We start from the raw sequence: 13,259 nt of genomic DNA, 5'->3' as shown, positions 1-13,259 counted from the left end.
TCTCCCTCCCAGCCTCAGAACACAAAGTTGAATTTATCAACCAAAGAGGAAGGTGAACAGTGTTTTTGTAGCTTTCACTGATTTAAAGATACCACAGCATTTTCCAGTGCACTTTCCAATGGTTTCATCTCAATGCTTTTGCTGGTTTTATAGCACAGTTAGGGATACACTGCACTGTACAAAGTCATAAGCAAGGGTGGAAGGATGTAGTCACAGCAATCACCACTATGTTTATTGAATCGTTGACAACGCAAGCTCAGAAAAATCAGGTTTCTCTATATGCTGCTTGTAACGCAAGGGGGAGAAGGAGCATCCTGTGCTGAAGGGGCAAAGAGATATCTGACATGAGCTATCAAAGCTGGCTAATATTCAGGAGCATGACATCGAAGTCCTGGGTTGTCTTTAGAAACCGTGACACTCACCCAAAATGTGTGGCGGAGGGTTTTGACTGAAAGCATACGAACTCTACAAGGAACCTCCTTTGGTTCACTTTTGTTGCAGAAAGTTTCAAGGCCATTTGTTTTCCAGCCCTTGGTCTCTATTTACAAAGCCAGGCAGTCTTCGAGTCTAAGAGAGGGTCCTGTGACTGTAAAAGCCAAATCTCTGCCCACAACACTCACTGCAGAACGAAGCATTGGCGTAGTCAACATAGTCCCATACAAGCTACTGTGGAAAAAATTAACTCTATCCCAGTCAAAACCAGCACAGCAGTTCAAGTAGCAGTCTCACACATGTTGCGTCATCTTTCGGTGCAACTTATTCCTCAGAAGAGATGCCTCCAAATGTACAAACAGGTAAGGTCGTGCACTCTTGTTTCAGAGTGTGCTTAGACATGACTCAGGTCAAGCAGTGACCGTCCTCTCTGTGCTCATTTCCATCAGCAGCAAGGTGAGCCAGCACCCAGGGGAAAACATTATTATTCTTAGCAGAATCGGTTGCTCTGATCGCTTTCCAGCAGAGCTGCACAAGCGCTTGGTCTGGCACTGTTCTGGGTAGCACACAGCCAGGAAGAAGGGGTGCAGCGAGACGATGGTGGGAACTCACACCCACGCTGCCACTGAAAAGCTGTTTGAGAAACTGGACTGTCACCCTTGGCAGCAGAGCCATCCAATGCCAGTTCACTAATTATTTTCGAGCTGGCTTGCTCCCTAATGTGGTTTCTGTGTGCTCTAGTAAGCGTGTTGGCGTGCCACGCAGGGCGGTGTGGGGGCAAGAGGAGGTGGAGGGGGAGCGGGGAGCTGTCAGGTTGGCTCTGCAGCTGCAGACATGTTGGAATCAGAGTGCGCTGCTGAAACAAGTATCTTTTCATAACTTTCAGAAGTGCGGATTTTTTCATAGCCTGCAATTCAATAAACAAATGCCAAAGAATTAGCAACCCCCAAGTGAACATCGCTATTTGTCTTTTACATCACAGAAATCTATCTGTCAAAATAATCATTTTTCCTCATCTTGAATTGCTCATGGGAGTGGATTTTTCCTTTACTCAAATTACATATGATATCTGTTAGTCATTCAAAGCTGATCATAGGCGGTTCATTGTTCTTGCTTACCAGCCTTAAATGGCACAGGATAAAAACCTTTCATTTTTCGCCATTACAAGAGCTATTGCAATAGTATTTTGCCCATCTGGGGTCAGCTGAAAGATGATTTTGAAGCAGTAAGAGCAACCCAGTCTGCTCCAGAGACCTGAACAGTGTAGACATGCTCCACGTGGGATCAATTTTGGTGATTATACATAATTGCTGCTGCTGGACAGAGTGAAAGTGCTGTTCTGGGAGCTATTACAGCAGCTCCTTGCCACGAACGGGTGTTTTCTGCTCAGGCCCTTTCACTTACTCTTTGTTCTTAATCTTTCATCTTCACTTAAATTAAATGTTATTAATCTTCACTTAATCTTTGTTCTTCCAGTACACTGACCTCATAATGGGGCATGTAAGGAAGGAGCGGGATTGAGAGGTGAAACAACTGGGCTTCAAGGGACATTTCCCCTGCAAAGTGGCATTGTCCTTGGCAGATCTGGGTGGAGAAGACAGTGCAGGTTAAACACCCATTACCCGCTTGTACCTCCTTGTGCTCTTCTCCAGATCCTTTGTAAAATGTAATTTTTTTAAAAAATTGCCATTTCGTTGTGGCTTCAAAATCTAGAGTATTACGTAGTGCTGGTGCTGTAATCCACACATGTCTGTAATGATCAGTAAACTTTTGCAGGATTTCTCTGCTTTTTTCCCTTTTCTCTCTTCCCCAATACCTATCATTCACCCCCCTTGCAGTCAGTTCTACTGTATTTTGGCTCCCTTCGCTCTGCTTCACTAATTCTGTGGGTTTTTTTCTTCAGAAAGGATGAAGTCAAGAGGAAGCTTTCTGACCCACCTAGAGTCTAATGTTCTGCCTTTTTTTGCATGTCTTTTGGTCTCTTTGTAAGGGAGAGACCTATCGCCCTGATCCCTTCAAGCTCCTTCTGGTGAATCTCAGAGCATCATATGCTCTGCAGAAAGAAGCGTAATATTTTACTGTGATTATGTGCAAATCAGCAGGGTCTCAATTCCCTGTAAATGTGTTCATACAATGTGTATTATTGACAAAAGGATCTGATAATAATCATCTCTGCAGAGCAGTAGAAATTGCTCCTTATTTTGGCATTTCAGCTGTAACCAGTGACTGACTCTGTCGACATGGCAAAGCACTAAAAATCTGGACTGCAACAGCATGGCGATGCTGCTGTGCAGTTTCTATCTTGGGGTGATGACAGCACATAAAACAAAGGAAAGAAAAGCTGACGGAGCTCCTGCACAGCAGTGAAGAAGAGCCTGAAGAAAGAAGTCTTCCACCTGTCTGGTGGCCTTTGCCTCTTCACTCTTAATTTTGTAGTCTGCACAGTAAATTGAATGCTTGTTCTATGCAATTGGCATGAGGACAGCAAGCTGCTCCGATGAGATTAGCTTTTAATAATACAACAATTTGCTATATAAATAACTTGTAAGTTCTTGATTTAATGCTTTCTATGTTTTAGTTAGCTTGACATGATAGGGATTGAATTTTAAGCTGTTGTTTATTGAAGTGGCCCTTTTTGATTTCCTTCTACTGTGGATGGCTGTCTTGAGAATTCATATTTGTCAGGTTGGATGGGTCTTGGCTGTCGTAAAATCCCTCGGCCTGGTCAGATCGCTGAACCTATGCGATGTCCTAAGGTGGCTTCAGGAGTGCTTGCTGCAGCGTCCATACAGCTCTCTAGGGCAACAGTGCTAGTGCTGGTGTGATCATACAAGAAAAATCTCTGCTGTTCCTCCCTTTTGTAGGTAGCAGGAGCTTTCCTGGAAGCCCTCTCCAAAGCTCTTTTCCAGAATTTCTGCAGAAGCTGCACAGTGACCCAGGAGTGCTCATCTCCTTCACTGGCTCTGGCAGTGTCTTGTAAACACCGGTTTTCCTCTTATCTGGCTCTTCAGAGGGGCTGAAGAGGATGCTTCCCAAAGAGAAACTGATGGAGCCTGTGTAGGTCTATGGTGACATGCCTGACTCCATGATGACAAGATTTTTTTATTAGCTCTTACCAAACCATGGCATTTCCTGCCAATATCTAAACAGCAAGCCCATCTGTCATTGATGAGCCAGAAACAGTGACAGCTGCACAGAGGGAATGTCCTGTGGCTAGAATAGCTGCTGGAGGGCTGCCATGAGCAGAGCATCCTCTGAACCACAGTATGGTCAATCTTGCCGTGACGCTAAATTACATTGGAGCAGTTACAGGAACAACTTGCTGCCCAGAGACGACTGCTGAGACATTTTCAAAGAAGTGGGGCTTTCCTAAGAACATGCCCAGCAGCTGCCCTTCCCTGCCACACACCACACAGGAGGGGAGGGAGCAGAACCCATCTCCAGGAGTGCTGATCACCTCTCTGGTGATACCAGGAGGATAAAACAGGTTTCCTGAATGTCTCCCTCAAATTAATCCTTCTCCTTCTACCTCATTTAGCAGCTCTTCCTAATCAGGATTCAGCTTGGTAGGGATGAGCTTCTAGACTACATAAAACTGCTGTAAGCAGATATCACTGTTGCAAATTGGGTAGCATCAAAGGAGGTGGCTCTGGTTGCCCTCCCAGCTGCAGCAGCAAGGCTGCCTACTGCCACAACTCAAGAGGAGGGTGTCTGTACAGGCACTGCCCTGCACTTCTTGTGATCATCATCATCAGTGGCAGCTCCCAGCTCCTTCAAATTCCCTTTGCCGTGACTCACACACCAACAGCAATCCCATAGCACGTCCTGGGAAGGTTCAGTTTTAGTAGCTAGGATGCTCGGTGGTTCAAACACCTCTTTCTGAAGCTGCTGTGGGCATTACAAGTAAGCTGTGAGACCCAGTGTGGAGGAATCGCAGGTCACAGCAAAAGCTACTGATCAGAAAAAAGAGCTTTACTGAAATGAGAAAATACACATAAGGATTATGTGAAAGAAGTGGCTTTCCTGGACGCTCTACAAAGCAATTAAATAAGCAATAATAGATTCATTGTATAAAACACTGAAACAGAGCTGGAAAGGGAACATGTGGCTACAGCATAGTGCAGACCAAACTGAAGGTACTCTAGATATGAGCCCAAGCATAGGAAGAGCTTTCTGCTTTCTTGCTCGGGTAGAGCTGAGAAGCAAGCACAACCTGCCACCAGGAATTAATGGGCAAATTGGACCTCATCACGCCTGAGTATGACGCAAGCTGAGAGCCTGGGGAGCTCGCAGTGGGGACATTCAATCTCTGCACCGAAGCCTTGAAAGATCTGTTAGGTGACACTGCAGGGTTGGGAGCAGGAGGAGGACATGCCAGGGACTATAGGTGATCCTATGCCACCTTACGAGGCCATTGGTCCCAGACCTCAGTCATTCTTTTGTTCTCTCCAGGTTGCTACTTTAATGCACTTTACAAGTCTGTATGCATTATTTAAGTGCTCTCCTTTTTAAAAGACCTGGGAGGAAGTTTGCCTGAGATCATTATTGGTACTACTTGCAATATTAAACTGGGGATTAAAATTTATTTTATTTAATTAACCTGAATGAAACAATCTTTTGTGAATATTTCAGTTGTGGGAGAGATGTCAGAGCAAACAGAGGAGAATGTGTAAGTTTAAACTGACCGAACTGTACTTTTGTCAGCAAGATAAGTAAGAAAATCTTTCTGTGGCACCTAGAGAAGATTCCTTTATCTACCTCAAGGACAGGCTTTGCTGCCAAAAGTGCAGCAAAGCATGGCTGGGGCCAGGATTGTGCGGCCAGGCAGTTGAAAGCGTGCTTGGGTGTTTCCATATTTCACTGGAAGTGAAAGCAGCCTGGGATTTGGAGAACGAAAGTATTGCAAAGCCATTGCTGTTCCTCCCGTGATGCCAAGGATTCGGATCCTGCAGCTGCTTTCACTGACACACAGCCCAAGCGGCCAAATCCCCTGTCTCAGCAGCCATCTCACGGCAGCTGGCCTGTGAACAGCCACACACTTTTCTTGACAGAAAAGTCAAGAACTCAAAAAATCGCTCCAATTTCCTCCAACTGCTTGTATATCCAGCTCTAAAAACCTCAGTGCAACACCTGTGCTCTGGCCTCACAGCCCAAGGACCCAGCTAGCTCTCCATGGGTGTGATGACAGGCCAGCACTGAGAGACAGAAAGAAGAAAAGGCAGAGGGATGATCTGCCTAACCCACTTATCCCACATTTTTCCTGAAAAGCACATGCCCATCAATCCCAATAAATGCATCTCTTGGCTCTTTGCTTACTCAAAAAACACCGGCATAAACAAGTAAATAACTGCCAGCCCCCATCCTGCAGTTGTTTCTGTTGCTGAATAAAGCAGAAACATGCAGAAAAAGCATTGGGAAATTCTGCCTTAACCCTTATTTTGGACTGTAAGTCTTTGCTAACCACACTGCTTCTCCAGGTCTTTTTGTTTCAGTTATCCCCGTTCAACCACCGAAGTTACGTGTTAAGCCCCTGAAGATACGAAATGGAGGCACATCACAGCAGCTTTACTCCAAAATGTGATGGAGGAGGACTGCCTTTGGGGCTCCGGGTGCTGTTGCATTCAGTAGTCCTGCCTACAGTTCTATATATAAGGCGGTGTAGAAATATGAATAAATATATTTATGCACAGTTCATATATATATAGGGGTATATATGCTCACGTGTAAAGTTAGATATAAATATATATACATAAAGGTGTTGCTGTATGTATGAAACATGCTCTAGATCTAACGAAATGAATAATAAAACTTACACGTAAATATCAAGTATTTAAATAACACTGCACCTCAGGGAGCCCCAGGGCACCCAGACTTCTGCAGCCAGGACAGCCAGATTCGGGCTGGGCAGACCCCGAGCAGAAGCGGGGCCTCTGCCCCCCTTCCCGGCCGCCCGCCAGCCCCCGCAGGCCGGGCTGGGGAGGGGCAGGCCGGGCAATGCCCCATGGAGCTCCGCTGCCGAGGCCCGGCCCGCCCCGGCCGGGAGGAGCCTGCGCGGCCGGCGGGTCCCGCCCCCGGCGACAGCGGCGGCGGTGGCGCCGGGGCCCGGCGGCCCGGCCCGGCCATGAGGTTGACGCGGGCGGCCGTGCTGGCGCGGACCAAGGCCGCCGCCCTCGATGGCGTCCGCCGCCTCAACTGCTGGTGGGCGCCGGCGGGGGACGGCCTCAGGGCCGGGCGGGCCCGGCGGGAGGCGGGGCGGGCAGCCGGGCAGGGCGCTGGCCCCGGGCAAACTGGCGGCCCTGGGGCACAGGCTGGGCTGGGGAACGCAGGCAGGGCTGGGGCTGAGGGGGCAGGCAGAGCTGGGGGACACGGGTTGGGGCTGAGGGGGCAGGCTGGGCTGGGGGCACTGGCAAGCCAAGGGTTGGGGGGCAAGGCGGCCTAGGGAATAATGAGGCCCGTGGTAGGCCGTGTCAGAGCAGCTTTGGTGGGGACAGGGTGGAGACGGTGGGGGTGCGCGGCTGTGAGGGGGCGGCGGGTGGGTTGCGGGTCCCTGCCGTGCTCCCAGTGATCCCCTGCTCTCCTCCCACAGGGGCAGCCACCTGACAGATGTAAGTACCGAGGTGTCCCCCTCCCATCCTGCCAGGACAAACCAGCGAGGAGGGGTCCCACAGCTTCCGGCTGCCAGTGTCTAGCCCTGGCCTGCACCCTGCAGTGCTGCCTGAGAGAAGCCTTAGCCTGGGCCTGCAGCCGGAACAGTGAGGGGACAGAGTTGATGGGGTGCTGAGGAAGGTGCAGGCTTGCATTTGGGCTGGCCCGGTGTCAAAGAGCTGCAGTGCTTTTCAGGATTGATTAGCATGTCATACCAAAAAAGAAAAAGGATTAGCATTATTTCCAGAGAGCACTTGGAAAATTCCTCTCTGAGGCCCTGCATGGACCCCCGGAGAGTGGGACCCTGAGTCCTACCTCGGCTGTTTGGGACTTTGGTGACATACTCTCCTTACGAGAGGGCTGTCTGGGATAAGAGTGATCCTTGCTGCATGCGGTGGCTGGAAATGGGTGCGGAGACTGCAGGGTTGCTGGAGCAGAAGAGCGACGTGATACTGGCTGGTGTCTGCGCTTCCACTCCTGGGCGGAGAGGGCAGAGGAGTTGCTGACTCTGCACTGACTGTGGCAGCAATCTCTGGTGGCGTTAAGCTTGAGTTAAACTGAAGCAAATATCAATTCCGTTATCTTGCTCTTTTGTGATTTAAATTGCCTTTTATTTTTATTTTTTTTCTGGGAGTGCCAACTTGCTGTTTCTGTGTCTTCCTGCCCAGATATCGATATGCCGGGACTTGCCCAACATCGAGGTGATTACGTTCAGGTGAATGTTGGAGTGCCAGCTTTGGAGAGGGCAGGCGAAATGGCCTTTCTCATGGGGCTGTGGCTTGGTCTGTGGTTTCATACCACCTTTCTGTGGTTGTGTGTCTGAGCTGCCTGGCTCTTCATGCCTGATTTCTCAAGCGGCAGAGTTGCAGAAATGATTCTTCTTTTGCAAGCTTCTCTGCGCCTTTCCCTGTGCTACTAGAGAAAATAATCCTGGTTTTGAGAGGTGTTAAAACCTCTTCGGATTATTGCTCCCTGAGTCTTATTCTGTAGTTTAGATGGGATCTTCTAGTTCTCTGTATGGGGCCAGTTTGCAGAATGCTTGTTGAAATGCTTTTTGGATATCACAAAGCTTTTTGTATCTGTAAGCCTCCCTCCAACACACCTATCCTTCACCTGCCCTGGGGATCCCACGGAGTCAGTGCTGTCTGCAAATTTGAGAGTTTTAGCTTGGAAATCTTAAATGGGTTCTCATGCAGTGAGTCTGAGGAGCTGCTACAGCAAAGGGTGCAAGTGTGACAGGCGTTTGGGTGAAGCAGAGTCTGTTTTGTAGTCTTCAGCATAGAGGAGAGCCTGCTTTTTTGATTCTTTCCTCTGTTTAAAAAGATGCAATGGTATATTTCTGTTCTGTGCAAAGCCATAGGCCTCTGAGTGCCCCTTGCTGTGCTGTGCCAGGGCGAGGCTCCTCAGTGAAGCTGTTGCAGGAAAGGGGGCTGGAAAGCTACTGTGCTATGGGGGCTGTGCTCCCGCTGGAACAGCACAGCAATGGAGGGATGGGCTCGCTGGTCTCTGATCCCACGATCTCTCCTCAGTGTGAATGGCATCTCGGACCTCGAGCCACTGAGTCAGTGCCAGAATCTGAGTGAACTCTATCTGAGGAAGAACAACATTGCAAACCTACATGAGCTCTTCTACCTCAAAAACCTACCCCGGCTGAGGGTCCTGTGGCTGTCAGAAAATCCCTGTTGTGGGTCGGACCCCCACCGCTACCGAATGACGGTACTGCGTAACCTACCCAGCCTACAGAAACTTGATAACCAAGGTGGGTGTTTGCAGGTAAACAAATAGCCCTAAACTATGGGCAGGGTGAGCTGGAAATGGGTGATGAGTTGGTTGCTCTTGTTAAAGCATCCTTTGACTCTTCACTGACATGGTAGTGATACTCAGCCAGGCAGGATCTGTTTGAGGTTGAGCGTCCCCTCTGCAAGAACCACTGCTCCTAAGCGGTTTTCTCCCTTCCCTGCGGTGCCAGAGTTAACACTCGCTGAGAAAGCCTCATTATAGCTGAGACAGTACCACTAATTAGTGGGGTTTTAGAGCTCTCTCCTGTGCTGTGGCAAAACAAAGATTCTGTAACTATATCTGCTGTCACAAAAAAATGAGAAGCTTTTCTGTCTGGTAGCAGTAATTTGGTGGATTTTGGAGCCTTCTCCAGAGACAAGAAATGGCAAAGCATGTTTGTGTCCCTCCCTGATACCTTTCCCACTTTGAGAGACTGGTGATGGCTGCTGGTGTTCTCCTATGCAGGTTTAACTGCAGGAGGAGGGTGAAAGCAAAAGGCCAGTACAAAGGACAATTTTTGGACCAAACCCCTGCGGTATAGCTCTGCAGCAGCAGTACCTGCCCCGTTACAGATGCTGTCTTCCTGGGCTGCTGGAGTTCATTGCAGCAGGTTTTTGTTTTTGCTGTTGCAGCTGTGACAGAGGAAGAGCTGTCCCAGGCCCTGCTTGATGGCGAGGAGATCACGGTCCCACCAGCTGGGAGGAACGTGGAGGACAGCTGTCCCGAGTCCACTGAATCCAGTGCTGCTGAGTCCACAACAGAGACCGAGAGTGAACTGCTGAACTTCAGTCTGGAGGAGACAAAGTGAGGGCTTGCTTGTGAGCTGTTAGGATTTCTGGGCTGAACTTGTGTGTAGCATGAAAGGACCCTGCCAGACAACCCTGATATTCCATGGGCCAGGCCTGCAGCTGGTTCAGATTCCTGTTGTTCCAGTTACCATGGTGGAGCTGTGCTGGTTTAATAACACTTGTGGGTCTGGTTCTATATCTGCAAAACTGTCTCTTCTATAGGTGGGTACTTATTCTCGAGCGTGTCAGCTGCATGTACAGACAGAGATGAATGCTCTGAAGTGTGAGCTCCCCTCCATTCCTGCTTAGGTCTGCTTCTGCGACACACTTTGGCACATGTCAGTGCTGTGACATGTGCTGTTTGAGGGCGCTGTTACACGGTCTGCAGTCCCAGCTATAGCATCAGGCATGGGAATCTGCAGTCCCAGGTGGGACTGTGAGCAGATTCCTTGTGGCAGTGTGCTCGTTTACATTTTCTAGCTGTGAGGCTCTTACTTCATGTGGGAGTTTTGCTTGGAGTGTTGTGGTCTGTAGGCAGTGGTGGTATGTGAGCAGATGTGCCTTGAGTCCTTCAGCTAGATACTTGGTACGTGGTTGCCCATGGTTAGAAAGGATTGGCCTGGTAGAGTAAGGTTTTCCAGCTGGTCAGAATAACATTTGCTCTTCCTCCCCTTCTTTAGCAAAATTCAAGAGGAGCTTGATATGAAGCCTGTTCCCAGGGATAAGTTTTCCTCCTTTTCACCTCGAGAGACAGACTGCAACCGAAAGAAGAGAGTGAGTATGTTTAAAGACCCAATTGCTTTTCATCTTTAAGACTTGATGCAATGTAAAGAAACCTAGATGGGGTTTGTCCTCTTAATCTGTCTGCACGCGAGCTCACGTGCGTCCCTTCACTGATGTTGTACTAAGAACACACGGTAGCTGGGCAGTGGCTGAAATGCAGCCTGGCAGAAAGGAGACTGCTGAATTGAAAGCTTAGATGCTTCCTCAGCCCTCTCTGTGGTGTAGCCTTGAATGAACCTCATGGATCTTGGGCGTTCAACTGTGAATTGCTGTCTGCTGGGCTCAGTGCCATCACTTCAGTCAGCACCGGAAGGCCGGAGAGAGATCTAGACCACGTTCTGCCTCATTCTGGTATTACTTGCCTGCAATCTCTCTTCTGTTCATGTTTTAAGTGTACTTGAGTGTATTGGTTTGCAGCAGCGTGAGTACCACCTGGCCTTCGGGAAAAGAAAATGTTAAAGAAGGGGAAACAGTCCCAGATTGCAGCTGGGGAGGTTCAAGTTGGACGTTAGGAAAAAGATTTTCCCTAGAAGGACGGTTATTTAGAGAGGCTGTGGAATTTCTTCGTGGAGTTTTTCAAGACGTGGTTTGACAGAGCCATGGTCTGGTGTTGGCAGTAGTCCTGTGTCCGTGGGAGGCTGGGCTGGGGACCTTCGAGGGTTCCTTCCAGCTCGTGCTTCTGCAATTCTGCCAGCTCTTCTTACTCTTCAGATCCGAGGGTTCCTGTCCTTTCCTATCCTACACTCTGTCACACTGGAGAGAGAGGGTGGCTGCTGTTGAATGTGCCTCTCCTAACAGAAGACAACTGGGAAGGCAGCCAGGAGCCCAAGGCGTGCGGGCAGTCTGTGCAGGCCTGGGCAGACTGGCTTGTCCTGTGTTCCAGTTAGCCTCATCACATGCAGTCCCTGCCCATGTTTGCCCTGAGGGCTTGGTTGTTCTGTCCCTGTAGCTGCAGGTGGCTGTTGAAAACCACTGCTGGTGGTAGTGGTGGTGGTGGAGTTCTTAGAAAGAGCTGCTCTTTGAAAATCAAGTGTCCTTTTTTGGACTGATGTTAACATGCTTGTATAAAGCAGTGTCTGTCTCATCCCAACAGAACAATGTCCTGAATGCCATCCTGCTTCTTATGAAGGAACTGGACGCAGAGGGTCTGGAGATCGTCCAGCAGTCAGTAGGGAGGAGGCTCCAGACCCTTCAGAAGATGGAGCTGCAGGAGGAGTGACGGTGCCCATTATAAACCTCCCCGGAGCACCAGCCAGCCCCAGACCTGCAGCACCGTTCTACCCACACATGCCTGGCTGAAGCCAAAGCCTCGGTGTTGCCTGCTGTGCTTCCCCTACGGAGGAGCTGGGACAGGGTGCTGCTGGCTGCCCCTGTAGCTCCTGACATTGCCCCTGGCTCTGTCATGCTGGCACCGGCAGGACCTGACCTGGACTGCAGGAGCTTTCCTGCTTGCGTAGCAGGCTCCATTAACACCTGTATCTCATGTTGCTGGGACTTTTTGATGGGAGCTGCAGGCGAATCGGCAAAGCAGAAGTGAGCAGGGCTGCAGTGAGAGGTGCTGCTGTGCTGTGCGATTGAAGAGCAAAGCCCGCTGATGGCTAAGAAGGTCAGTGCTTGGTGGCTCCCTGTCAGACTAACCCTCAGCCAACCTCTGTTTGTGTGTAGCAGACTGTGAAGGCAGTTTCTATGACAAAGGTTTGTTCTTGTGAAGTCTATCGGAGACACTGCCTGAAACGATCACTGAGAACTGTCTGGTGCAGATTGTGAAGGTCAATGTCAAATTCTTCCTTATCTTCAACTCCTGACTTCTTCTGTCCTCCTTAGTCATGCAGCATCTGACTCAGTGATCAGGTGGCCAAAAGAAAAGCTCCGTGCAGCCTAGGTGAGACAGAAATTTCTCTTTCCCAGATCCTGAATGCTCAGCTGTACTCTCACCCCCACATGGCCCTGCAGGCATTAGAGCAGCTTAAGGAAACTTAAAGTCAGAGCAAAAAGCCCCTGGGTGTTCTGCAGTTAGGAGAAAACAAGCCAAGCGTTACTGCCTGGCTTGCAGAGGCATCAGGGGTGGTGTTTCTCTTTAACTGAAAAAGCTACATTTACTTTATAGAGCCTTTAAATACAAACTAAAACGTTGTGACGGTACCAAATAAAACCAATTATCCCTCTAGGATGTGTAAGTTGTGGCTGGGGTTCAGCAAACAGAGTGAGAACGACTGACTCTGGGCATTGCTCCATTACGTCTGGTTCATGGCTTGCATTGTTAGCCCTGAGGAGCAGGAGGAGGGCTGTGGGCCCCTGCGCCTTCCCGCTTCGCTGGACCTGTGAAATGGCTCACCCGCCTCCGGTGCTGGTTGGTAACTGCACCAAGCTGCTTTTCAAAGGCAGCCTGTGGTTTGGGAGCCTTCTTGCAGCCACGAGTAGTCTACACCCAGTGCAGGAAGCAAAAGAGATGGTGAGCAAAGCTCACTTGCTCAGGCAGAGGTGCAAAAGCCTGCCCAGGCAGGACAGTGGCCCCTGAGACATAGGACAAAGCCCTCCATGCCGCTTGCTGTGGGCCCTGGTGCTGCGTGGCATGGCCCGTCCGTGTCCCCACTCTCCCTGTTTGTGCAGGTGTCCGAGCCCCTGCGTGCCGGGTTGTGCTGAGGGGAAGGCATGTTCCTCAGGGATGGTGACAGCCCTGTGTCCACAAGCCTGTTTACTTGACCTTGGTGGGAGGAGGGGGGAAGAGTTTGACCCTCGTCAGTTGGATGAACTTGCCTTTAACTCTTCAAATGACCTATTTCTTGCCTTCTGCGTTATCCAGCTGTGCATTTAAATGGCTAGTGTGATTTA

General features: G+C 49.6%; 1 protein-coding gene across 1 annotated transcript; it reads left to right on the top strand.

The window, feature by feature from the left end:
- Positions 1-6,553: 6,553 nt before the first annotated feature.
- CFAP410 (cilia and flagella associated protein 410) lies at positions 6,554-11,691 on the top strand. Its single transcript, XM_086468031.1, has 7 exons — positions 6,554-6,630; positions 7,019-7,037; positions 7,746-7,792; positions 8,607-8,836; positions 9,489-9,660; positions 10,325-10,418; positions 11,521-11,691. Exons 1-7 carry the CDS (start codon positions 6,554-6,556, stop codon positions 11,644-11,646), a joined length of 765 nt encoding a protein of 254 aa, XP_086324157.1. The 3' UTR covers positions 11,647-11,691.
- Positions 11,692-13,259: the final 1,568 nt, after the last annotated feature.

Source organism: Leptosomus discolor, chromosome 7 (assembly GCF_034619465.1).
Source record: "Leptosomus discolor isolate bLepDis1 chromosome 7, bLepDis1.hap2, whole genome shotgun sequence".
In the NCBI taxonomy this organism is placed as follows: Eukaryota; Metazoa; Chordata; class Aves; order Leptosomiformes; family Leptosomidae; genus Leptosomus; species Leptosomus discolor.
Note: the sequence above shows the minus strand (reverse complement) of the source record. Positions and strands in the feature narration are given on the sequence as shown.

What these genes read in the sequence shown, in the direction of transcription:
- CFAP410 (XM_086468031.1), top strand. Translation starts at nt 6,554, where the DNA reads ATGAGGTTGACGCGGGCGGCCGTGCTGGCGCGGACCAAGGCCGCCGCC. An exon ending in ATCGAGGTGATTACGTTCAG is followed by an intron (nt 7,793 to 8,606) that starts GTGAATGTTGGA and finishes ATCTCTCCTCAG; the next exon opens with TGTGAATGGCATCTCGGACC. An exon ending in TTCAGTCTGGAGGAGACAAA is followed by an intron (nt 9,661 to 10,324) that starts GTGAGGGCTTGC and finishes CCCCTTCTTTAG; the next exon opens with CAAAATTCAAGAGGAGCTTG.